General features: G+C 38.5%; 1 protein-coding gene across 5 annotated transcripts in view; it reads left to right on the plus strand.

The window, feature by feature from the left end:
- CTBP1 (C-terminal binding protein 1) overlaps positions 1-27,092 on the plus strand; it is a 150,682-nt gene that overhangs the window by 103,254 nt on the left and 20,336 nt on the right. For 3 of the 5 annotated variants that reach the window (XM_064653461.1, XM_064653457.1, XM_064653456.1), the window contains 3 exons: positions 9,977-10,131; positions 20,515-20,659; positions 24,538-24,744. In XM_064653461.1, the coding sequence (XP_064509531.1) occupies positions 9,977-10,131; positions 20,515-20,659; positions 24,538-24,744 (507 nt within the window). Of the gene's footprint in view, positions 1-4,809; positions 4,890-6,391; positions 6,609-9,976; positions 10,132-20,514; positions 20,660-24,537; positions 24,745-27,092 lie in introns of those variants that run through there. The other 2 variants (XM_064653458.1, XM_064653460.1) reach the window with 2 other exon arrangements.

Consider the following 27,092-nt stretch of genomic DNA (forward strand, 5'->3'; position numbering starts at 1 on the left):
TATTGACAGAGAACAGCAGAGGTCAGTGGCTGTGGGAGGAACCAGAAAGGGAGAGAGAAAAAAGAGCTTTAAGGAGCCCTTTGCAGAGGTTCAGCGTTTGTCAGAGTTTCTTTGGTTTTCAGAAGAACATAATGAAATGTAACTTGAGGGATTTTATTATCCTCATTTACCAGAAACCTTAATGCTGTGTTGAATTGACCTGTTTTAATTATGCTGATCTTAGAAGTCTAGATTATGTATATTTGTATATATATATTTGTCTGGTTTTTAAAAAGTTTTTTAGCTGTCTGTCGTAAAGGAAGTTTCCAGCTCTCCTCCCTTCTTCCCATCCTTAAACAAGAATCACAGGTTTTTTGTTGTTTTTGTTTCACTGTAAGGATTGCTGACACATACAGCATCATGATGTTCAGCTGAGGGGATGGTGAATCACATTTGCTGCTTTCCCAAAATACAGGAAAAAAGTTTCAGGAGTTAGGAAGAAATTGGAGATGTCAGTGTTCAATATGTACAATATTTCCGTACTGTTATTTTTAGTGTCATTTGAGCGTCTTCTACTGACCTCAAAAAAAAAAAATTAAAACTTGTGAAACTAATTTGATTATCCAAGGCCCCACACTTGCTTATCTTCAGACTTTTTGATAAGGAAAATAAGGAGTGTCCCAGGTAATAGTTTAACGTTCTTGGGTCAAAGTACAGGTGTGCTGTTAGAGAAATTGCTTTTGGTGTTTGGGATCAGAATAAAGGAAGCCTTTGATGTTGGCTCTGCTCAGGTTATTGGGTTTCTTTCTTGGAATGCTGTACAGCATCTAAAATATGAGGAAAGAAGCACAGAGAGAGAGTAGCCATTAGTGCAGACTACATTCAGAAATTTTATGTTGTAATAAATACTTGTCAGTGTCTTTAAAACATAATGTGAAATTAATACTCTGAAAGTGGTTGCACTGACAATGCTAAAAAGTGGTATTTTATCCCAAAGCATATTTGCAGCTCAGGCAGTGGTTTAAAACAAAGCAAACAAAAAAACCCAAACCTGCTGGAATAAAATAACTGGCTGTAAGAGTAATGTTTTTGGAGGAGCAAATTACCATTTTCTTCTTTTTTCCTACATAGTTCAAATACATCATATTTTACAGGCACATCAAGAGTCATTCCTTAGGGGAGTTGCATTTTAAATTAACATTATGTGGCTGTTCAGCTTTTATCCAAATCACAGCCAAGATGGCAGTTCTGATAACTTGATTTAAAGTGAGAAAGCAATGCTTCCAAGCTTTGTGCTGAATCCATGGCTAAAGGAGCGAGGGGCTGGGCCACTGATGTCCTTCCCTTCATGTGCAGCACAGCCCTGTTTTGCCAACCCGTTCTAGGCTTGTGTTATTTATTCTAAATGTTGTCCTGAAAATCTCCAGTCCCGCTTCTTCCGTGGAAAGTGTTTCAGTAAGTCTTGGCATGATCTGTATTGTTACTGGAATGGCTCGGGGAGTTAATCATTCTGCTCCTAGTGCAATTGTTGAAGCAGATTGTTTTTCCAGTTACTGCCAGCAGGAATTTTATGCCTCCCCCCCCCCCCCCCTTTTTTTTTAAGTCACACCCACCAACCCATAAAATTTATGGTCTGAAATATAAGCTCAGTTGTATTTTAAACTAGAGTTTGGGAGTGTGTTAGGGTGGGTTACCCTCCAGTTGCCATAATCAGCCTTCTCCATGGTTGTCCTGGGAGAGGATGGAAGTGGAGGCATATTCTGATACACACCCAGCATATGGCGAGCTCTGGGAACATTTGTGATGCAGACTTGATTCATGCCTTCAGTTCTTTATTTTGGAGAAGCTTCCCCATCAATAACTGGGAAATTGATGTCCATAGTCATGGCAAACGTGGTTGCTGAGGGTCATAATTCTCAAGTTCCTTGATTCTTTATTTGTAGGGACTGTCCCCAGCTTCCCTGCAGCGATTCCTGTAAGTTACCAAATATTTTGTGGCTTTTGCCACAGCGTGTGTGGGCAGGGGCATTCCACAGTCACCATAAAACTCATGGAATAAGTAACAGAAGCTGGCAGCCTTAGCCAGAATTTCTCTGAAGCTGGGATTGATGGGAGTGAACTCAGCTAGGGCAGCTCCACCATTGCTCATTTATTTGTCTTCCCCTCCACCCTTATTACTTAATAAAGGTAAAAATATTTGAAGTGGTGAAATATTCACTGTGGACAGGCACTAAGATGCTGCATATCCAGGGAAAGCTCAGGCCTTAAAAATGTTTTGCTTTTCTCTGGAATTTGCTTTCACGTATGTGATACTTGAAAGCAGCACTTCTGCAGCATTGGTTTTTGTGTATGTTTTATTGCAGATACTTAGACTTTCTGGTTTTGGTACTTGATATAGTTGTTACTGAATATCTTAATTTGTTTTGCTTTGTAAATGGTGATAGAAAATTAACACATTTTACCACAGCTCATGATGCCGTTACTGCTTGTTTATTTGACATTAAATAGGTGTGATTCATATTGTTTTCAGTCTTATTTTGAAAAGTATTAGTTAAGATTAGGCATATCATTACAGCATGCTCCAAATATGTAATTTGAGTAATTTTTTGACAGATGTGAAATACTTGCAGTTTTCTTGTGGAAGTTTGAAGTACGTGTAGTAATAGAAAATATTACCAGATGATTTTTTTTCCCCTTATCGGACCTTTATTTCTGATCACAGGCTTTCAAGATGTGCCTTGTGGGACCTTTTGTTTTATTGTACCCTGGCAGGCACTTAGGATTTTGTGTGGACACTGACAGATGCTGGACAAATAACAGCAAAATTACTAGATGTTTAAAAAAGACTGGTTAGGGAACGCTATTTAAAAAATAAAACAGAAACCCATATCCTCGTGGTTGTCAGAATAATGTCTAAGAATGGCAAGTTTGCCTGCTGTGTGAGTGTGGCTAAGTAATGAGGAACCGTGATTCGGGTTCCAGTAACAGCAGGGAAGTGTGGAATTTTTCTAAATAGAAATCATTGGGTCATTCTGTTTTGATGGTACCAAAAGGGAAAATCAAGTAAGAGCATTGTTTCCAAACACTGTGTTGAGGCCTTTGTGTTTTCTGCTGTAGTGATTGCTTGGGTACCCAGCTTCATTTCTCACAGGTGGTGAAATAATGGTGAGATGTGTGCAGAAATCCAAGTACCATTAAAGTCTGTGGGCTGGGGTGGTAATTACACAGTGGTGTTGGTTTTACATTTGTGTGAGGGAATGAGCTGTGAGTGTCCTGTGGAGCTCTGGGTACCTTTCAACCTGCACAGTTACCAGGAGGATACAACCGGGTGTGACTGCTCTGCACATCAGTGGGTCAACACAGCACAGGAAACCACTTGTATTTTTCTTGGTCTCTTGCAAATTAAAAAGAAAAGAAGGAAGATGACTTGTTTTTACTGAGTTTGGGTAAATAAAAAGCATAGGCGCCAACAGCGTTCGTGTGCTCTGCTCTTCCAGTAAAGTTTCAGTGTGCTCAGCCTTAACCTCTGAGCTCTGGGGACTTCCACAGGGACTGACCACGTGCTTCAAGTGAAGTTTATACTCAGTTTTCTCTTGCATTTATACTGTGAAGTCCAGATCTTGCTCCTTTGAAAATCAGTTTGGGATTGTTCCTATAAATTTTAATAAGCCTTGCAGCCGGTTCCTAAAAATCTTAGGAAATGTAGTTAGAAGCATTAAATGAGTTGAGAAAAGAAGGAAATTAAATTTAATCTGCTGAGTAATTCAGTCTTCTGAGGGTGGCTGTCACTTTTCTGTGCATGCCCCTTGTTGGTGTTCTTTATTTAAGAATATTCTCCCCTGTGCTCCCCTCCAGTCCCATATCCCAAATCATGGGAATTTGCATCCTGCTTGTCTTGAAGGCAGCAGCAAAAAATGTTGGCTCAGATTCTGGTGGAATCAGGAGATTTTTGTGTTGCATATTCAGCATCTAAATATGCTGAATATCAAAATACTGAAGGCTGGTAAGTGCTCTTTTTTTCCTTGCATTCATTTTACTGATCCTTGTACCTGTGTTGTATTTTAAAATTTATTTCTAATTGTTTGCTCTTAGAGTTTTGCTCTACCTTGAATCTTAATGTCACTTGAGTTCATGATGCACAAAACAGTGATCTCTCAAAACAAAGTCCAAAGAGTAAAAATGCATCATAGGTCAGGAACCTGAAAATATGTTTTTGAAGTATGATGTTTCTAGGAATTTTAATAGTGCATATTGGCAAACCTAATTCATAACAGCTTCTGTGTTCGTGTTATGAGGAGGATATTTTATGTTTGTTTTGACAACTTGTTCTTTACTTGAATTAATATTAACATTTAGTTTTGGAAAACATGCAAATTTTTTTGAGGGTTTATGGTAAATAAATGACAGCTCTCACTGTATTTATGCCTAGGTAAGAATATAAAGTAAAGGTAAATGCCACAGGGGATTAGTCTCATGTTACATGTGCAAGACTGTAAATCAGTTGAACATCCAACCTGTCATTTTTTGGCTCTTGTTTTTGTAAATATTGATTAGATTTTTCAGTAGTTTGCATTTTGTTAAAAACGTAAATCACTTTGACGTTTTACAGTGTATAAAGAAAGTTTTGTAACACAAATTCTTTGAAAAGGACGTTGTCAGGGGATTTTTCCTGCTTATTAAATCTTTGCACTTGTAAGAATCCCCAGAGACGTGACAACTCTCCTTTGCCAGGCTGCTCTCCTCCATTTCGTGTGCCTGTTGGTTTGTCATTATAGGGTTACTGATAAGTGTTGTGCTTTTTGGCATTGATGTATTTTTCAGAAAAAAGAATTGAAGCATTTGTTTTGAAAAAAGAAAAACACATTTAAAGAATTACATGGACTTTGCAAACAGATTTAAGAAAATGAAAGGTAGGTCAAATTTTGGGCCTACAAACCTGACAATGTCCTTTAGTTAAGTTAATGTGTATGCCTTATATGAGACATCTCTGATCCTAATGATGTTCCATTAATCAGCAGCAGAAAAATGTGAAAATGACATTGTTAATCATCATTAATCCTAATAGCTTTTCTTGTTGCATTTTGGTATGTTTTCTGATGTCAGTAAGTGGTGGCAGCCTCAGTTATTTGTGCATTGATCACTTCAGTAACTGTCAGTTCGGAACATGAAAGATTGTTTTACAAAAGGTTTAAAATACATTTTAACAGCCTAGAGTATGTTACAGCCCAGAGAGCTTTCTTACCCTCCAGTCATGAGCATGCCTAATGGCATTGGCTTCAACTCATCCCCCTTGGAGTGTAGCACAAATAATGCACCTTTGCTTCAGGAGCAATGGGAGGTACAGGTTGGATTTGGGAGCGGTGAGGACACTACCCTGCTTAGGTAGCTCCTTTTCTCTCTAGCTTAAAAACCTACATGTTGTTCCGAGGTTGGTCTGATCATTTTTAAGTCCTCATGGTGCCAGAGGAGATGTAGGATAGCTCACGACCCTTCCTCTTGTTTTGGCTGCAAACCTGGACAGTGCGTTGATTAATCCTCTGTTTGTGGGACCCACAGGCACTTAAGTGCTTGCACATGGGGCTGGCCTCCTCTCGGGTTCTGCAGCTGAAAACTGATTTTTTCTATTTCTTTTTTTTTTCGTAAAAGCTGGACTAGACTGAGGTTTTGATAGGTTTTTCTTTCCAAGAGAGCTGGTCCAGACTGCAGCTGTGCAAGGGTACTCTGCTGTTAGTTATTCACATGGTGAATAACTGCTGCGTACGGAGAGCTGCTCTGTCTGTCTGTGCACCTCATACCCGGTATTAATTTAGAAAAATTCCAGCACTCACTGGCACAGTAGCTGTTACTGGGGCAAGAGCTTCACCACCAGATTATTTCCATATTGGTGGGGAGGAGTGGGCAAAAACCCCAAAGTAATAGCTGGATTAGAACTGTCGGGAAAACTTCGGATTTTTTGCATAAATACATTTAGATAACCTTAAGGGCCTGACTTAGACCCAGCAAAACCAGCAAGATCAGAGTTAAGGCTTCTCACTCCATCTCTGGTATTCACTGGAGCACTTGGCCCTCCAGCACGGGGAGGGGGGATGTTGGAGATCACACACTGTCCCTGGATCCCTGCTCACCCAGGCAAAGCCTTGGCCGCGCGAGCGGTGCCGACTGTTCCAGGTGCGTGTATGTACAATACACCTGCTGTCCTGAGCAAGGTGCCCCGTGTGCCTTAACACTCTGCTGCTTTCCCTGGTATGTTAATGGCCTGTGGCAGCACAGCAGGTGTGGTGGAAAGCCAGCAGCCAAAGGGGGAAGGGTACAGATGCAGTGAGAAGCTTTAAACTTCGAGTTTCCTGCCTTCTGTGAGCACGAGTCAGACCCTTAATGTTGTTTTAATGTATTGTTTGTGTTTAATTTTTAGTAAAAATTTGAACGCCATCCAGGCTACAGAGGTTGCAGTGGATAAGAAGTTTAAAAGCTTTGGTTCAAGATTACAGGAGGCTGCAAGAAAAATTAAAGACATGGAAATGAGGATGGAATGACAGGCTGCTATTTTGCCTCAGAATACTGAAGATTGTAAAGCATTGAGAAATCGAATTCATGACCCTGGAAACCAAGCTCAGATTAAGAAATGTCAGGTTGGTAGGGGTTCCTGAAAGTCTTGAGTTAGGATAAACTGAGATTGTTTTCCCATAATGAAAGATTATAGGATGTGGGGGTGGATGGTATAATTTTTGTTATCTGTGTAATGTGAAATGCAATGCCATATACTTAAATAAGCCAGCTAAGTGAAATTATTTGTTTAAATTAGTTTCACATTTGTGGTGTTGAATGTCACTTTTGACCGCTTTACAGTTATTTCTCTCTGGCACAGAGTTGCATGATTTACTGTAAATGCAGGCATGCAAAATACTGCTCTTAAATACACATTGCTTCCTCCTGCCTCTCCGAGGGTCTGCTGCAAAGTCAAAGGCGTGGTGCAGGATGACATTTCTAGATAAGAGATGGGCAGAACATATCTAAGTGGTGGAAGAGGAAGGGGTTTGTTCCGAAGGTTCTTATTCATAGTGAAGCCGCGTCTCTCCAAATGTGAACCTTAAATAGTGGCTGTCACTGTGATGAGGTTCCTGTGAGTTTACTTAAGTGTTGAGTTATTGCCTGCGATTCAGGGACAGGATATTTAGGCAGAAGGATTGTGCAACAGGAAGTCTATGCTGAAGTTCAGAAAGGATTTTGGCAAGCAAAGGTTTGTAGGGTTTTTGTGGTCAAGGTCACTGGGTGTATTTGAATTCTAGGGACTCTTAAAAAAGTCTCTCTTGGGGAGAGTTTGTCCTTCTAGTTGTATTTTGACTTCTGTTTCTGTGCTTTGGGGCTCGGTCTGGCATTCCCCTTAGCACTGGTATTACACAGGTAACTTGGTTGAAATCTTCAGATATGCTGGTGTGAGGGGAAAACCAGACCACACCTTTGTGTGTTTTAGAGAAATCATTATCTGAAAGGGCTGGTTTTTGTACTGTTATATTTAATGGTTTTCTGAGATAGCTCTAGTTAGAAAAGTGTTTCTTAGAGGTGAGAGTTTTTAATCTCATCCTTTTTCTGTTTGGACTGAATGTGCTCTGCTGTTGACAGAGCTGCTTTAGTTGTAGCTCTATGCCATGTTTTTATAGCTCTGTGCCTTTTTTTCCTCATTCATCTACAACGACTTCAGTATCAAAAGTTCTGGGTTTTTTTTTATTCTAGCTAGCATTCAAACTTGTCATTGAAGTTCTGCCTTTGCTGCACTGACAAGACAATGACCATAACATTTCAACTCTAAAGTGAGCACAGTTACTTTAAGCAAAATGAATAGGACTTGCAGTGTCATTTTTACATTTGTTTCAACACTTAATTGCATTTTAGGTAATGCTATTACATATACTGCTTTGAAAGAAACATGAGCAAATCTGTAACATGCTTTATCTTAGGGGTTTTTTAAAGTAAGTTCAATGTGGGTTTTTATAATTAAGTTCCCATTAAAGGATAGTAATTGTTCTCTGGGTGACTACGTAGCTTTGTTGTATATTCATGTTATGTTCCTGACATGTACTGCATTACTAATGTGTGGTTTGTATACTAAAAATGACTGTATGGGGCTCAGGTGGCCATTTCTGGTTCAAACAGGTATCAATAGTAAGTTAACAGGATGTGTAGTTTTCAAAAATTATATTTAAAAGGCTCCCATCTAATTTTGGTGGCTGGATGTTACTGAAAGAATACGTGTACCAGAAGCATTTCTAAGCATGTCTATCACAGTAGAGGTTAGGAGTGGGTGTTTTTACAGCAGAGCATAGTTTTCATGGGTGTTGTACTCATGGAAAACTTTGCTAGTGAGTACTTTTCACATCTCAGTGCCTCTGTGCTATGGTGAGAGCACTGCAGGGTCAGTCCATCAGCATCAGCAGATGTTGGGAGACACTGTGACTAGAACAGGAAAGAGCCAAATGTAGTAACTCTTGTTCTGTCTTCTTTACAAAGTTTTTATGCCTGAGGAACTTAAATACCAGATTATAGTAGGGCTGGACTATCATCCCTACTTGGTTAGGGCTGGACATGGAGTTTATAGGTTGAGGCTGGACTGTGAGGGCAGGAGTCTCCTTCAGCCCAGACCTGAGCCTGGTCCCAGTGGGGGAGTAATAGGCTGCTTCTGTTGACTTGTGAAAATCTCTCTTCCCAGCAGCTGTTTTTCTTCATGAGATGCCTTGTACAGCTGGGATTCTAATAATTTTCCATCCACTTAAAATGCAGATACCAGTCTTTCAGGGCTTGCTTTCTGACCCAGTCTGGGACTTAAGATGCAGAGACTGCTTGTAGGAGTTAACTGGGGGACTTCCATCGTTTGCATTAATGTTGGACTAACTTGGATTATCAAGGAAATATGCAATGTTTTAAAATTCACATTGCGACAAAAATATGGTGGTATTTCCATATAAGAAAGATCTAGCCTGCTTCACTTTGCAGTATTTAAAACTTATTTTAAAAGAGGAAAAAAAAACATGTACTTTTGGTCTTGCTTTTCCTTATCTCTTCAGGAAGTCCTTTTTTTTTTTTCCACCCACGCTTAACTACTTTTGTGTAAATGTAATGGTTTAATATTATCCCCGGTTTAATATTATTCCTCTGAGTACTGTTGTGTGTTTATCCCATCTACACTGTTAAAAAGATGCTCTCTAACTATCTTAAGGATTACTTTTCATTTCAAGACTCTGTAAAGAGGATGTAAATGAAGTCTGCAGTTCAGACTGATTTTTCTGCCCCCAAATACTTAATGTGAATTTCTTTGTCACTCCACAGTGTTTCAAGTGTGATGTTGGTTTAGGGAGAGACCTTTTGTTCATGTTTTATAAGAGTTTTCAATTGTGGATTAAGTATGATGTGTTTGACTAAGCTATATAGGACTGTTTTGTAAAATTTTTAAGTCTAAGCAGACCTACATAGATCAGTAATTAGCCTGTAAACTTGGACACTGGATCCTCAGTAAATGCAACATTTTGCTGTTGTAGGCTTTTTTCAGTTACGTTTTAGTCTCAGCAGAATCATCATTATATATGTAAATTGAACACACAAATCCTCACTGACTTGCTTATGATATTCCATAAGCTACACTTTTGCAAGCCTGGACAAGATGTTTCTCACTCTGTCTAGAGCTCACAAAGGTGTGGAATCCAATCAAAACATGGATAAGATAGCACAGAGACTTCTTAATAATGCAGTAAGGATGTATCTTTAAAAAACAAATATACTATTCCCTTAGTGGTTTTATCCATGTTTCGTTGCTCCTGAACCTCCATGGAATTTTTTCCTTACGTCTTCCGTGTTTGGTTGACTGCTGAGTGTAAACTTGTTCTTGTTTTATTAGCTTCAGTCCTTGAAATCTTTTTCTGCCATCAGAATAAACAGACTAGCTATAAGCTATTTTTCAATTGCATTTGCATGGCTTGAATAACGAGTGTTCTCTGTTTCCTTGCAGGCATTCGACCTCCGATCATGAACGGGCCCATGCACCCGCGCCCCTTGGTAGCGTTGCTGGATGGCAGGGATTGTACAGTAGAAATGCCTATTCTGAAGGATGTAGCCACAGTGGCATTTTGTGATGCTCAGTCTACACAAGAAATTCATGAAAAGGTAATATTCCTGAGGCGTAATTGAGATGTTTGGGAAAAATGGAAATATTTTAATGATTCGGATCAGATCCAGTGTTGTGTCAGCTCTGACATCGTGTTCAGCTGTTGCATTTTAGTTACTGGCTGATCACCTCAATGAGTGAGTTGATGGTCATTTCCAATAGGTCATGAAATATGATGGTGAAACAAAGATTCAGATGTCTGTATGCTGCAGTATTGCTTTTGTGTAGTGTATGTTTGGCTGGATGTTGTCCATATGATTAACTACTGAATTAGTTTCATAGAGAGAGTTACTTCTGGGAAAAATATTATTGCATGGTATTTTCAAATGCTCCTTGGAAACATTTCTGTTACTCAGCCTTTGTCTGGAAAGACAAATCTCAGTATTGGGTTGTCTGTGTGGGAGACATTCTGATTTCTTTGTTTAGCCAAGATATTGTGCAGGTTGGGTTAAGCAGCCTTGTGCACTGAGAATGGTCAATGCAGAAGAGTTTCAAAACAAATGCTAACTCAAAATTCATGTGGAAAATGCAGTGAATGAGAACCTAACTTGAGAACACATGCAAGGAAGTGAAAACTTCTCAGTCTTCATTCATAATTGGAGCTGCAGAGATTTCGTTGAGGACTTTTAATTAAATCTTAATTTATAGGGTTAAAGACTATATTTCAGTTTTTTAATTGAAAGAAATATTCAACCCAAGATTTTTTTTCTCAGTTCCCTCTTACCATATATCAAGAGTTAAAATGTGCTGGAATGCCTTATTTCTGCGTGTTTCTTTTTAGTCATGTTGAAAAGTTGCTTTCATTTTACTGTTTTCCTATCTCACACCACTGTCAGAAGTTTAATACATGAAATAGCTGCATTTCATTTACAAATACTAAATGACACTTGGAGAATAAATAATATAAATGCTGTTCCACTTTTATTAGTAGATAACAGCAGTCTCCTCTTCACGTGAACACTGTAAGATTGGCAGCTGCACCACCTGTATAGTTTTATGCTTTGCTTACTGCAGTCAACATCATTCACTTCTGGTGCGTCAAAACTGGGGAATTCCTGTGGGCCATAAATGCTGGGCATGGAAACACCGGGTACCTTCTGTTATCAGGGTAGTAAATGAACTTTTCAGATCCTGAGAATACAAGTCAGCGTGTGTCTCTCAAATTGTAGCTTTGGAAAAGCACTTAAATACCTGATGAGTGACACAGGTAATCTGTTGCTGATCTTCACAAGAGTGTTGTATTGAGGGGATTATACTGAAACTTGCGTCCTTTGCTTTTTATTGTACATAAAATGTTCATTCTCAGTGAGCTCAGTAATACATCAGGAATATTTTCTCCAGTTATCAGTACACTGCCATAATAAGATTTTCATTTTTCTAGAGGATGAGGCAGTCCTAAAACATTTGGGTTTTCAGAGTGCCATTGTTCTGCCAGGTAGTAAATTTCTGCAACAAAAATCACAAACCTTAGTTCATTATCACAGTGTTGTATTACTTTAACGTAGACTGAGAGATCAGTTTTATGAAGCATTGAGCACTGTTCACTTCTGTTTGAAAAGTGTTCACTGTTCATCTGTGGTAAAAAATGGCCGTTTTTCAACTATCTTTAGAGTTATATGAGAGAAATATCTGTATTTTAGTACTTTTTGTATAATACCTTATTTGGGAATGGTGCTTTACTGAATATAAAACTATTTTCACAGAAAGTTTTAAAATGAAAAGTTGCATATTTAAAGCAGTATCTAAAATGTTTGTGTCTTTATGAGTGCAAATTCCTGACCATGCTAAATGATCCTGTCCTGTTAATTAAAATACAGATTTTGATAATGGATGTTAATTTGCAAAAGGCTGTTCCCCATTGTGAAAGACGAGATGACTGAAAATCAGGAGAAGGTTTAGTGTTGACAAGAGCTTGCTGAAAGCAGAAGGTGAAATTTATTTTTTCTTTCATATTTCATGTCTTCAAGAAGAGCTACTGAATCCATAGGGTAGCAGATACAGATACACTTAGTCTGAAGTTGCAGGAGGCAGGCCAGAGACTGGGAGGTTAAGGATGGGGCTTGAAAGAGGTGATTGAGGTTGTTTGATACTCCTTGATGGGTGACTGTAGATTAATGTAATGGGGGGAGGAGAAAAGACATGAACTGAGAATCACTTGGGGAGGAAAGGAGTGAAAGACTGCAAAGGATGGTTCAGAGAGTAAGAACTGGTATAAACTCAGCTTGTGCACCTCACCAGGGTGTGAGGTGTTGGCATTTGAGGAATGAACATTTTAGAACCTGGAGAAGGTATTTCTGCTGGTCATGAGAAGGTTTCAGTGACAGGATTGGTTTAAAATACTGTCTTTTTGGTATATTGAGGAAATAGTGAAAAGGGGATTTGTAGCAGTTTGTGAGAGAGCAAAGCACAAGGTAGATACTTTTTTCATAGAGGAGCAAGGAGGCTGAGAGATTTTCACACATACAGAAAGGAGAAGGAGAAATGAGGATTTGAATACCATTTATATGCAGAGACAAAAGCAGGATGTTACCAAATACTGTTATACCTTATTATGTGTGCTGAGTAAAGAAAGTTTTCCTCCAAACTGGGTAATGCCCAAATTGCAGTTCTGTAGCAGCTCCCTTATGTCAAGAGTTCATTTTTCAATCACTTTTTATGGCTGAGGAGATTAAAGTTTGGAAATTAAGTAACTAGTTTAAAGTCACAGGTAAATAATAAAGTGTATTAGAACTCTGTTTTGTCTCAGGTCAAAGCATTCGTTCCCTGCTCTGCTGCATTGGAAGGCAATGGATGGTGAAGATATGTTTCCCTCCTTTTGAAAATCAAGCTGCCAGTGCTTAAGTGACATTTACTAAGAGTGATCCAAGGTTTTGAAATAATTCTGTACTTAGAGGACACTTACTACACTTCTTCAGAAATTAGTAATGCTTAAGGTTTTACTGAATTTTTGTTTGGTTTGTTGTTTTCCCATTCTCCCTAGAAAAAGCAGTTTGTTTTCAAGCCAGTCTGAAAGGCTGCAATAGATGTGTTTATCACTTAACCCCTAAGTTCTGTTTTTTTGTAGATATTGCATATGACTGTGTGAAGTTGAGCATTACGTTTGCCAAACTGTATCATGGGATAACTGGGAACTGGGTTCATTGCATCCTATCAGGAAACTTCTGTCATTTAGGGTAAAAATAATTTTAAGATTTCAGTGTTTAAATTTCTTTCTTATTAGAGATTGCATTACTGTTGATAAAAGTTACTCACTGCACTTAAACTGTTTTTTATTTTACAATTAATGATGTGTAAATAAGTTTTCTCAGTAACCATCTAACACTGTGTCGAAGTGTATGTGGTGTTTTGGTTTGTTCTGCCAAAAACACAGTTGCTCATCCAAAAAAAATATTTAAAAATACTTAGCTTGCTTCCATCCTCATTCCAGGACAACTTTCTTTTTTCTCTATCTCATGCTCTGTTGTCTGTCCCCCTATTTTCTCCTAATTCCTTTTCCTTTCAGTGCCATTCACACAGTTTGCTGCTTTTCTTGCCTCCTTGGCATCCTCCCCAGTGCTCCTGATTTTTACAATATTGCTACTCCTTTCCACTTCTGTACCTTTGAAGGCGTGACAGACTCAAGCACACCCTTGAGATCTTTGTGTTGCTGAAGATTTTTTTGAGTTCAAGTTTTTTGCTCTTTGGGCTTCCTGACCTTTGCTGTGTGTTCTGTAACATGGAAGTGCTGTGTAGATCCAGAGGGCTGAATGTAAACAAACTGTGCAAGAGCTGGTAATGGACATCTTGACCAAGCAGAGGGGAAATAGTGATTCTTGCTAACCCAGATGAAAAGACAGGAAGCACAACTGATTAGGAATGGTCTTTAAAGCAAAATATATGGCCTGGAAACAAATCAAAAGTTTGTTTGAAGCTGAGTACATTTTCTCAGTCTTTTTTTCTGTAATTATGTGATTTCCTACATCAGGTAGAAGAAAAAAAATGTGTGTGTTTGACTGGATTTACAGCTTCAAGCAGATACCCAAGTTCACCAGAACACTGAGAATAGTCTTCCTGGGTGGAAGTGGGAAAAGAGTCTGTCTGGTAAACCTGTGCCTCAGCCTTAGCAGTGATTGAGGTAGAATGTGTCAGATCCCTTGATTCTGTTCTATGAATACAAAATAAAATCATCTTCAATGTGATACTGCATTTCCATATTTTTAGTTTTAAGTTAAAAAAAATTGAAAGCTCTACTTCCTGTTAACTAGTGAAGGACTTCAAGTTTTTCAGTCACACTTTTACATAGGAATTAAATGTAGAAACAGTTCCACTGATGATGACAGTTTTATCTAAGACCATTTCAAAGAAGAGCTGAAAAGCAACAAATGTTTTGAAACTGGTACAAACAAATTGGGAATGGTGCTGTTGTTCAGCTCTTTGATTTGTCCCTGTTACAGCAGTGGTTAAGTAAGATTATTTTTTCAACTTCAAATTCTTTGCTTAGAAGTAAAGCTGCAATCTTGTGTTTACACCATCAGTGCTGTTTATATTCATGATGCAGTTGCAGCATTTTAGTTTTCCATCAAATTTAGATTCTCAAAGAACACAGATTGAAAGGAAGCAGCCTTGTTCTAAACAGTAATGTATACTTGGGAGTAAATTGTCACCTCGGAGCTGATCCAAAGCCTTGTAAATTTACTGAATGAGCCTTGGATCAGACTCTTACGAAAGACTTTGAAAACATTAACAAAAGGAAACCCTGAGTTACACCTCATTATACAAAGTAGTTACCCTACAGCAATGACAGTGAGGATATGTACAAAACCAGGGTTGGCCTTCAGTGGCCCTTCTGCCACCATCTCTTGGAATTTGCAGTGGCAGTGCTGCAGGTCACGAGCAGCATCACAGGAAGGGGCAGGGTGCCAGTGCCTCCTCTGAACTAACACCCTTTAAAAAGCAGAGTGGAGGTGCTGCTGTTCCCAGCAGGCAGCACACATCAACCTTTCAGGCAGATTCGAGTAATACAGTTGGTTATCAACTAACATTTACTTTCATTTCCCATTACCAGGTTTTTCTAAGGGTCATTGAGGCTTGAATGTTGCTGGTGCTTAGTAAGAGGGGTTTTGACAGAGGTTTCTGTGGGATGATGTGTTGTCATCAGTGACTGACACGACATAGATGTTCATCTTTGGCATAGATGTTCAACCCATCATAGTGTCTGATAGGCTTGAACTGAATTGGAACACAATTCACCCTTATTAATACACAACACACAGAACTCCTGTTAAAGATTTTTCATTGAAGCCTTTTATTTAGTAAAAATGTTTTCAGAGTCTGTATTCTCAAATTGACTTCTGTCATTAAACTGCATGTGATGGTCAGTAAATCCTGGCTTTGAAAGACTGACTTCAGTATAGTATTTAAAAGGAAGCTTGCTGTAGGCTCTGCAGGTTATTTTGTAGTTATATGTCTTTGTATGTATATACTCTTAATTTATTTTTAGAAGGCTATTTTTAGTGTATTATAGTGTATTTTTAGAAATACACTATCATATATACATGTCTTGTGTGTATATATGTAGTTTATGCAGTGTATGGATATATAGGTTTTTAGAGAGTGTGTTTTTAGGAGCCTGCAAGTAAGTTCCTTTTGTGTTTGTGTAAAATATTTATCCTTGTATTTATGTACAGTATAAACTTAAGTATTAGTATTTAGGTTCCTCACTAGACAGTGTCCTGGCTGAATAAAGTGCACATGTAATGGGTGGGTTGCTGACAGCACCATGGATCATAGGAACCTAATAGGGAGCTGAGTCTCCTAAAGAGAAGCAGGAACTTATATAAAGCAGCACAATCCAGCAGAGTTCTGCAGAGCTACTAAATACCCCTGGAGCATACTGGCTTTTCTTTTTACTTTGAATACTGTTGGTTTCACATGGGCCCTTGGCAATGCTGTAGTGAGGCTTTGAGAGCAGCTACGAGTCTCTGCAGCCTTCCCTGCGTGACAGACTACTGGTTACAAATTCAACGTGCAGCTGCTTTTTGCAAGTTAAATAAGGCAAGGCCTACTCAGTTTTGGTAAAGTACATTTTTTCCACCCAAATGTGCAAAAATCTCAAGTCTGTTGGTGACACTGGAACGTATTTTTTTTGGAGATGACACATCAAACTCCAAGAAATGCAATACCCTGTAGTTTCTAGAACCAGATGAAATATAGCACTTTCTAGTGATGATCTTTCTAGAAGTTGGTTTTTACAATTATGATACCTTGTCATAGTCAATATGTAATTTATAGATGTTTTCTGTCTCTGTGTTGAAGTACTTTGGCATTTTATGTACTGTTAGTTTCTGTGCTCTAGGTTTGATCCACAAGCTTCTGAGATCCGTCTCTCATAGTTAAATCTAGAAATGTTTTTAGATACTCAAAGAAAGAGGCCTTGCTATTTGGTTCTTAGCATGTTACAATATGTTACCTTTTTTTGTAAAAGTAAACAAGATGCTAAGAGTTCTTCTCCAAATAATGAGGCATGTGTGTTGCAGTGGTGACTATGTGTTGTTTTGCATGATGGTTAGAACAGTCTGGTGCTGAAAGAAGGTGGAAAAAAATAGATAGGAATACATTTAAAAAGGATTTCAGCCTTTGGTAATCAGTACTCAGGATTTGTTAAATTCTTGGAAATAGAAATGTCTCATACTGCAGTGTCATCTGTTCCCTAAGAGCCTTGGGGACCTGGCATATTGTGAAAGCAGAGTAATCATTTTGGAGTTGAAGAACAGCAGAAAGACCTTTCCAAGCCATTGAGATGGGAGAGGCTGTCACCTCATGGAAGAGGCTTTCGACCAGCGGTAGCTTTACCTGGAAGGAAGTCAGAAGGCACAGAAATGGGGCAGATCAGCTATGTAATTATTTGGTTACAAAAGTAACTCGTGTCCTGTGTTTCAGCTTTTGTCTCTGATCTTGTCTTCCCAAAGAGCACAGTTGCAGTGTGCTAAAAGCAGGAGTGGCTGTTGGAGGAGCACAGCTGACTCTGCTTGTTCTCTGTCAGGTTTTGCCCATTGCATTTCCTTGTGAGTGATCGTGAGAGTGTTGTCTGACTGCCACAGACTTGGGCTGATCTGGAGTTTTTGCCTGGGTTGTTATCTCACTCAAAGTGACACAAGTTGATGTCTTTGTAATAAAATTGTACTGGAACTTGGTAAAAGTTATTTCCATCAAGTTTGTTACAGAAAATGAATGAAAAAACCCGCATATACTCCCTGTTTCTCTCATCCATCCACCACTGGGAATACTTCTGTTAAATTATCAGTAAATTGCCCCTATGCAGTTATTTTTTCTAAAGATTATTCAATTTTCTGGAACTGTTGATATTTATGCTGGATTTAAGTTTTGTGTGTTATATTCAGATTCAGGCCAAGTTTTGTTTTTATATATTGCCAAGCTTGTCAGAATTCCTTGTGTGCATTTAATGTATGTAATGACTGAAAATATAATTTATGTAAATAATTCCAAAATACAGAAACTTTCACTACTGTTTTAATCTCTAAGTGGCATTATTAACATTCACCAATCTAATTGTTTCTAACTTCAGATTTTCTGGTATTATTTTCTGCCTTTTCAGCATTTTTGCCAGTTGCAAAAAGCAGGAACATAATTAAATTATCAAATTAATGTGATGCAATACACACTTGCAGAGTATTATATTTGCTGCAGTGGATTTCCTTGCTAACTAGTCCATAATTGTAGGAGAGGCTCAGTCACCAAAAAGAAATTCTGAAGGATTTGTCATTTGCATCTGTTTGTTCCATATCTCATATGATGGGTAAATAACCGCCTGTGGAAATGGAAAGTGCCAGCATTAAGCCATTGCTAGGAAATATTTTTCCTTTTATTGAACACATTCCCAAGCTTTCCAATACTCTTCTGTCTCCTCCTAGTGCCAAGCCATAACCTAGACAGTCCCCAAAATGTGGTGTGATGGGTCCAGACTGGTGCTCTTAGGAGTCCAAACGATGGTCTTGACTGGCTGAGTTAATAAAATATGCATGATTATGAAGTGAAAAGCTGCTTCCCCAATGAAACACTCTGATTTTAAAACATAAATGTCTGAGCTCCTTCAGCTGTCTTTTAGCCCCTGATTAATGCAGTCCTTAAAGCAGTTGCAGCTCTGTACCCACAAAGTATCCAGTCTGGGAGAGGAGGGGTGTCCTCAAAAGTTCTAAGCTTCTTCAGGTTTTGTTTATCTTACAACTGCACAGAGGATGTTGCAGCACAGCCTTCCAGAGCAACCTTGGAGGGGCAGGGGAAGATATGTGTGATACAACAAAGAGTAGAGGACATGGCTCCTTGGAGGCAACCAGGGTATCATGAAGAACTCGAGGACCTTGAGGCTTGAAGTAGTAACAGGTGCTGCAACTGAGGTTGAAGAAATTTCTCTATCACTGAAACTGGGAGATTTTTGAACAACTTTTTTTAGGTTCTGGTTGGACCAAAAATAACCTAAGGGCATTTTAGGTGGGCATTCAGGTTCTAAGAGGGACTTTTTCTTGTGCAGGCTGCCTCAGACATGACCTTTGGCTTGGTCCATGCCAACTGTAGTGTCACTGGAGAAGCAATAAACTGTTTTAGGTTTTTATTAACCCTCTGTAACAGCTCAAGGTAACGTGTCCTGATGAGTGCAGTCTTTTTGATTGGGGACTGATAGATATAATCTGCAAAGGACTTAACTGTACCATTAAAATCAAGGAGTTCTCTGTGTGTGTAATCATTTCATAAGATCAGAGCCTACAGCTGGTCTTTGAATTATGTTGTAGCTGCATTCTTTAAGGATGTGTAATTTGTAATTTTTTTTGCAGTTCTTACTCTAACTAGTAAATGCAAATTCTGCTCAAAGGATTCTGACCTTTATCTGACTTAGAACTGAGGTTCCCGGTCCAGAAACACATGTTGAAATAGCATAAATAGTTTTGTGAAGTATTCAGTAAGAAGTGCTTTTCTTTCATTTTTATGGAGTTTGGTATTTCTTTAAAATTTTTTTCTTTGTAGATTTTAATTTCAAACATTACTGCTGCAGGTCTTGAGTTCCAACAGTTGTAATCCTCTGAGTGCAAGACCGTGTTTTGCTGCAATAGTGTTTTTTAAAGTATGTATGTTGATGTTGATTATTGTTGCTGACCTTGCAGTACACTAGGAAATGCTCATATGAGCAGAAATAATTCAGATGACAGAATCTGTACATGTACCAGACCGAAAAGTCTATGGAATAAGAAATTTAGAGCCTCTGCAGAACTTTCACATGAAGTTTGTCATAGGAATCTCTTGAAGTCATGACAGCTGGCTTAGCTGCTGAAATGATCTGTGCATGTTTCGTGTGTCATAGAACGATTAGGATATTAGCTCATGCATTGAAGGCAGAAGCACAGAGAGGTGTTTTGAAGAAGAGAAATCCTGCAGTTTGCATATAAAGAGGAAAATATTCTCTGCTCTCTGAAAAATAAACTTGTATCAGATGTGCATGTGGGATGCAGTGAAAACAGTTGAAGCTGCTGGGCATGTGTGGCTCCCGTCCCCTTTCTCTTAAGCGCTCTTGAGTCGGTTGGATGCCCTCTAATCTAACTTAACGTGACAGGGTCTGAATATCCTTTATTTTTGCTTTTTTGGTGGTCTCTCTGCAACATTTTTGCTTTGTTGCAATTTCTTATTTCTCAGAGGTTTTGGATTTTTTTCTGGATAATGTCAGCTTTGGTATGTCAGTTATTACCAATTCTTATGACATCCACTTTTCCTTCAGTGAGAGCTTGGTTGCAGTATCAGTAAACTGAGGGGCAAACACTTTTGTTCTTGTGTATCAACTGACAGATTTCAGTCTCTGTTGAGGAAGGGGTTTGTAATGATCACTGAATGTTTTCTATTCAGGTATCAAGTGGTTTAATAGCTCAGTGAATGCCTGTAGCCCCTGTGTGTGTGTGGTAAAGAGATACTGCTCCATAACTCCATTCAGAGCTGATTGTCAGCTGCCTGAGCATAAAATACTCACTCTTTGCAGGGAGTGTTTGCTCCCATGTTGTGCTTCATCTGAGTGTGCAGGTGCAGTCCAGTGGCACTTATATGTAAGGCCTGGTATTTCAGAGCATATCCTGTGGAATAAGAAGAGTTTTCCCTCTTAATAAGAGCAGAATACAGGTCACTTAGTTCTTCCAAAGCCGATTCCATTGTGCTAGAAAGGAGACATCAGATGAAAAAGACTTACCAAGAGTCTGAAACATATTTGGAGAAATAACCTTTAACAAACAAAACAAAACTGGATTTGATGCTTTTACAGTCTTTTTATACCTGAAACTATGAATATGTGATTAAACTATGAAAGAAAAAAAATGAAATAAGTATTTTTTCTTCCGTTTTATTTATAGGTACTAAATGAAGCAGTGGGTGCACTGATGTATCACACTATCACTTTAACTCGAGAAGACCTGGAGAAATTTAAAGCACTTCGAATAATTGTCCGAATTGGCAGTGGTTTTGATAATATTGACATCAAATCTGCTGGAGATTTAGGTATGACTGTTACAGACTTTATTTCTCATCTTACACTTGCCTCCAGAAACCTGATAGCATCTAAATCTTTGCATTAATGTTTTCTGTGTGTTTTATACCAGCATCATATGTAAGCTGTATAATTTTCTCATCAGACTGTTTAAAACTCATTATGGAAATACTAGCATTAGTTAATTAAGTGATAATATTAACAGCTTTGTGACAGGATGACAATCTCCCTGCTCTGTATAAACCCAAGGAGTGTAAGGCCATAATTTTTCATCTCTTTCTTTTTCACCCCAGTTGTATATTTTAACTACTACTGCTGTAATCCAATTACAAAATATAATTCCATCACCGTGGCGTACTACTTCTGGTTGAATAAAAAATGAGATCGTTATCAACTGTCTGAGACTTATTTATGATGCATGAGATTTAGTACTAAACCACTTCATAAAATAGAAATACTGATTTTAGAGGAGAATCAGTTGTTGCTGCTTTAGAATAAATTCAGCTACTACAACTGTGAAAAGAGATGGTGCTTAATGTTTCACTGTAACAAAAGCAACAGTCTGATTTGTACTTTTCTTACTTTAGGTTAAATTATCTTTTACCTGTAGTCTACAGGTAAACCTACCACTTGGAGTAAAGATTTTCTTCAGGTTTTTGCCAAGATTGAGGTGACCAAGTATGTTTCCCATTATACTCTGATGTAGTGAGGAGCTGTAGTGCAGCCTGTTTATCAGCTAATGATAGTAAAATACTCACCTGTTTTGACGGCAGTGTAGTTTGCACAGCAGAGAGAACCCAACCACTCCTTCTTGGGTTTATAAAGAACAGGTCAGGTCTGAGAGTGTGCAAGGCTGTGTTCTGCCTGTTGTAAGGTGTGCCCCAGTCAGGCACGTGTTGTGAGACTCAGAAAACATCTATCTCTGTAGAGATTGGCCTTGGGTAAAATCCCAGATCAAAAGTCAAAACCTAAGTACAGATCAAAGGCTCTGGCAAGTCAGGAGTGGAGAAAGTGGAGAACTTCAGGAGTCTGATTTGTGGAGAAAATTCCTGATAAGAGGAAGATCTTTACAGGTTTGTTGTCTGTTTCTTCTGCAAGTCTCTCTGCTGGATTGTAACCCAATCTTATAACTTAAATGCAGCCACATAGTTCTTCAAACCCCAGAGTACAGCAGATTTGGGAAATTCTCATTCATATGCAATGCTAAATGACCACATTTCCTATCATTCAGGTCCTGTGTTGTGATTAGACTGATTTATACAGTTAGGATCCAACCTGTTTGTGCATCCCAGTATTTACAGAATAGGTGCATGTGTATTCATGTCCACTCTGTCAATAACCAGTAAATGCTGGAAGGATTACAGAGTGAAATTAAAATCTCTGATTTTAGTAGTTTGGGTGAAATGGCTGCAATGAAATACTAGGCACTACTGGGACAAATTTCCATTTGTTGAACCAGTGCACATAATACACGTCTCAAGGAGGTAATGGGAGAGTGAACTGCTGTTTATAAAAAGCTTTGGTTCACTTTTGAAATGTAGCATAGAGTTAGACCAGAGATCTGACACAGTCCTGAACTTACACAGTAACTTCTTGAGTTATTTTTCGCACAGCTGGCACATGGGCTTGTTACCAGCTTTTCCTATTAAGCATTATTTTTATATTAGCAGTTTTATCTTAAAAAGCATGAAAACGTGTTTCTTGGAGAAAATCTGCTTTTTCTTCACTTTTTATTAATTGTTGACTAGAAAATCTGTAGAAGTTGTGGGTGTAGCTGAATTCAGGTGAAGTGGGAGTGAAGGTAATGCCTGTTGACTCCTGCATTTTTCAGTATCAAATCTGTGTACAAATCACTGAAGACAGTGAGAAAAGGAGAAAGGGAAGGGAGCATAGATGGATATGAGAGTGTGCAATGTGAAATGACTCTTCATCTCCTTGACTCTCTCTTGCTGCTTTTTGTGGTTCACTATGTCTCTGCCTTTCAAAAAAACCCTGGTTTTAAAATTGGAGAAAAATTTGGAAAAAGAAGTCCCTGCAGTTCAGGAGAGAAATTACCTGACTTTTGTTCCCTCAGTTTCCTGAGGAAACCTGTTAGGGAGAAAGGTCTGTTATTTCTCTTCCCAAATACATAATATAACTCCTTAAGCTCCTTTTAAAGCATTATTTGGTTGATGCCAGCTGTTAGGAGACACACTTATTAAATTTACTTTGCCATCTAAAACCTGAATTTTTGCTTCTAAGAAAAAGGCTTTTTGTATAAACAAATGCAGCTGTTTATTATGATGTACTTAGAGGGATGTTATTTTTCAGTCTTTTCAGTCAGCTTTTTTCCCCATTTTTAAAAAGTGTGAGTTTCCTGCTACCACTGATGATTGCAGGATGCCAGGATTAATATTCCAGCATGTGATGCTGGTATATCTTTTTGTAAGTTTAAGGGCAGTGACTCAGCAGACATGATCATCTCCACAGAAGAGGAAAGAAAATAGTTCTGCAGGTTCCTTGTGTTGGTTTTTATCGATGTAGAGAAAGCTGTAAAATAAGTTATGGGCAGCAGAGTAAAGGCATTTGAATGTAAAATGTAGATAAATATGGTATGAGCTTATTATGTTATATTATTGTTATTGCTGTTATTGAAGAGAATGTTTCTTCTTCCTTGCTTCTTAAGATACGCTGGCATTAGCTGAGCACTTACTGAATATTTAGTTATGTAAAAACCCAAACAGTGAAAACAGGGTGTTTTTAGGATACAAAACACTTTTTTTTTTTTTTCTCACCGTGAAATTATACTGTGTGCTATTTGTTGTCTCAGTCAGCAGAACTGAGAGACAAACATTTGTGGGAGCTGGTGATTAGAGAGAGAACATGCAGTACATAGACCGAAGAGAGACAAGTCAAAAAGGACACAAATTTTTCCAAGCAAACATTTTGCTTAACTGCTGTGTATTGAGTACTAGAAGGTAAAAAGCAGAATGGGGTAACTTGGATGCAATTACAATCACTTGTTGCCTCAGCTGTTTTTTTTGAAGTAAAAAAGGCTTATTGTGAGTCTTGAATCAATCCACCTTCCAGTTTTCTGTGGAAATCTGTAATACTCTTTCAGCTGCTTGATTTTAAGCCTGTTTCAACCAGTAACTTTACAGTTGTTAGCAATGTGGACTTAATTTGGCATTACCTTTGCATGCCATGCAGAAGTAGATTTTGCATTTCCCTGTTGACAGTTAGGTGGGTTCTCTCTTTAATCTGAGGGACCAGGAAAGGACTGGGATTCTGTTTGTTGTCATTCTACTAACCCATGTGCAACACATAAGAGATTGTCCCTCCCTGTGTCATGATTACCATACATGATTTGGAATTACTCATAGTCATCCTGTGAGGGCTTTCTAAGAGTTGTTGTCATTATAAATTATTTTTTTTGTAACTTGCATAGATGGCTTTTGGGAGCTTGTCTGCTCAGTAGGAAAAAGCCAAGTCACAATTAAACCTAAACAACGATCATTAACCACACTATTGAAAGCAGGGCAGATTTCTCTTTGCTATTCAGAACACCAAGCTCAGTGGAAATGTAAAACGCTTAGCAAGACTCAGCTTCTAAACTATCTTGACGTCTTCAGTACTCTCCTTTTGTGACTTCAGTGGTCTGTTTACTATTTGCCTTAGTTTGCAATAAACAAAAACACAGTAGTAGTTAAAAAATCAGAAAAATGAGTTAGCACATATTTATCATTTTTTACATCAGGTATTCTGTCTGTTTTTATGGTCAGAAACTTAGTATTTGTGCAAGACATGTTGAAATATCTGTAGTTTTAAACGTGATACCCCTGAACTGCTGTGAAATGGGAGAAAAGTAAGAATGTTTGGCAACTGGTGTGCTCTCCCCCACTGTTTGCAGGGATTGCAGTGTGTAACGTGCCAGCCGCCTCCGTAGAAGAAACGGCAGATTCTACCATGTGCCACATTCTGAACCTGTACAGGAGAACCACCTGGCTCCACCAGGCTCTGCGGGAAGGCACGAGAGTACAGAGCGTTGAACAGATTCGGGAAGTGGCCTCTGGAGCTGCCAGGATCAGAGGGGAGACCCTGGGCATTATTGGATTAGGTATGTTGTCTTGGCAGGTGGTTTAATACTCTTCACTTACAAAGATTTGAGCTATAAAAATGGGACCCTTTCATCCACTCTGTGTCACACATTGTGTATAATCCCTCTTGTTTCCTTGTGTTTATATGTTTCAGATGTTTTCCCTTTAGACATAATCATTTTCCTCAGAAAACTGATTTTGTTGCTGATGTTCTCTCAGTTCTTTTGAGTTTCTGTACATCTTTCTGTTGCCATATTGCCTGGTGTCAGGCACACTGGTTGTAAGAGGAGACATCATCACTTCTCTTTTCCAGGGCAAGGATCCTGCTACTTCAACCCAGTGTCCCATGTATATGTTTTATTCCTTATCCATTGTCATATCTGGTTCTGTTTGTCCTTCTATCCTTTTATTGTTTTTTACATAACTGAAAAGTCTTCTCTGCAGTAACAGCCTGCAGAGCAGTTAGTTTGTGCATTTGGTTGAGCTGCATCTGAAATTGTATTTCAGCTCTAATGAGAGGAAAAATATATGCAAGAAAGTTTGAAATGTTTCCAGGCCTAATAAAATCACCTACTTACCTCTCTGAGTGGCCCTAAATGTGTTTCAGCATCCAACAGATGGACAGGCTTGCTTGAGATGAATTAATTACTGTCTGTTACAGAAGTAGAGAAGAAAAACAAGGAAGTCACTTTCCATATAAAAATTATTCAGTCATGTGCTAGTCTTAACACAGATCTGATACACTGTGGATGCAATTGCTGTGCTATTCATCCACAGGAATTAATAATATGATTTTGCCAACAAAGCATCGTACTTAAATGACTGTTCCAGTTACACACTGCTGTCAAGCAACTCAAGCCACGAACTCTTACTTTTGGAAGCTGAAAATAGCCTGGCATTACATAGTGCTCATTTAATTGAGCGTGCAATACACCAAAACCATCTTCACAATCAAAGAATTGCCTTGAAAATATGACTTTCAAGAAGCTGTGTGGGCTCGATGGCCTGGCACATCAGATCCTCAGAGATACCAGGCCTTGATAGTCATGAAGTTACTTTCTCAAATCTATTCTCATGTAATTATGCATCTCATTTAAACACACGATGATTATTGCACTCACAGTCACAGCATCTGTACATAAGTAATAGACAGTTGCCTGCAGTGTTTCCAAAATGGAAATGCACACCTAGCTTTTGGAACTTAAGCTTTTGGCTCACATGCTGTGTATCTCACATGCATATATGCTGGAAATATCTGTCCTATTGTAATTGGATTTTTTTTTTTTCCACTGAACAAATTTAGACTTGAGATTAGAAAATGTCTTTCATCATTGACTTCTTTAAGTGAATGTAATGTGTTGTTTTTGTTGTGAATGACTGAAAAGTATAGAGAAAGAAATGGATAATCACCTTGCCAATATGTGCATAAAGATTTATAGAATGCTAGGTTTTGGTTTTAGTTTTAAAAAGCAAACCTCTCATGTGCATGGTATATTAAAAAAAACCAGCAAAATCTGATTTTAAAGGCACACATCTGTTGCAGTTATTAACCAGTCATTGTCTCTAGTCTTTTGTTGTTCCTATATCTTTTCCTACAATAGAATATTCACAATTTCAAGGAAAATTAAACTGTAAAGTCACTTTTGGAAACTTCCACTCTTCCTTCTTGTGCATGGGTGCGACTAAGCCCAACACTTTGATTCTGAGCTATTCTAACAAACTCCTATGTAGCTCTGTGTTAATGAAGAGTTAAAATGTAGACTGTGCTACTGGTGGCTGTACTGGTTTCTGTGTGAGCATTTCAGACACTTAGGCTGTGAGGTACTCCCTTTTCTAGTACAGATCCCTGCAAGAGGCTACTTGTCTCTAGTTTCAGACTAAAACATGTATTTACAACCAAAAGACTTCAAAAGACTCTTGTCCTTAGGTTGTGTTGCTTTACTAGTGGCCTCTTCCCGCATCTGGAGTTTCGCCTCAATTTATTATTTTATTATTTTAACATGTCAGTGTCAGAAGTGATGATCCACTCAGATGCTGTGAAGTGAATGTATTACACACAAAATAAACAGTTCTCATCATCTGTTACCAAGTCCTTTTCTGTAGTTCTGTGTAGTGTTGCAGTTTCTGTCCTTTCTTGTTAACGTGTGTCTGAGATCATCTCCTCTCAACCACAGCTGTGTTTCTCTATTCTTGTCCAAAACTTGTGGTCTCTTCAGCAGTGGGTTGTTTAAATTTATCACTTTGCTGCTGCAACAGCTAGCTCCAGGCCTTCTTTGCATCTGTTCCTGGGCTTTTCTCTTGTTCTGCCAAAGAGAAACACCCTAGCTCTTGCCTATCTCTCTGCTAGGGAATGACTATGTCATTCCCT

Source organism: Pseudopipra pipra, chromosome 4 (genome assembly GCF_036250125.1).
Source record: "Pseudopipra pipra isolate bDixPip1 chromosome 4, bDixPip1.hap1, whole genome shotgun sequence".
Taxonomy (NCBI): Eukaryota; Metazoa; Chordata; class Aves; order Passeriformes; family Pipridae; genus Pseudopipra; species Pseudopipra pipra.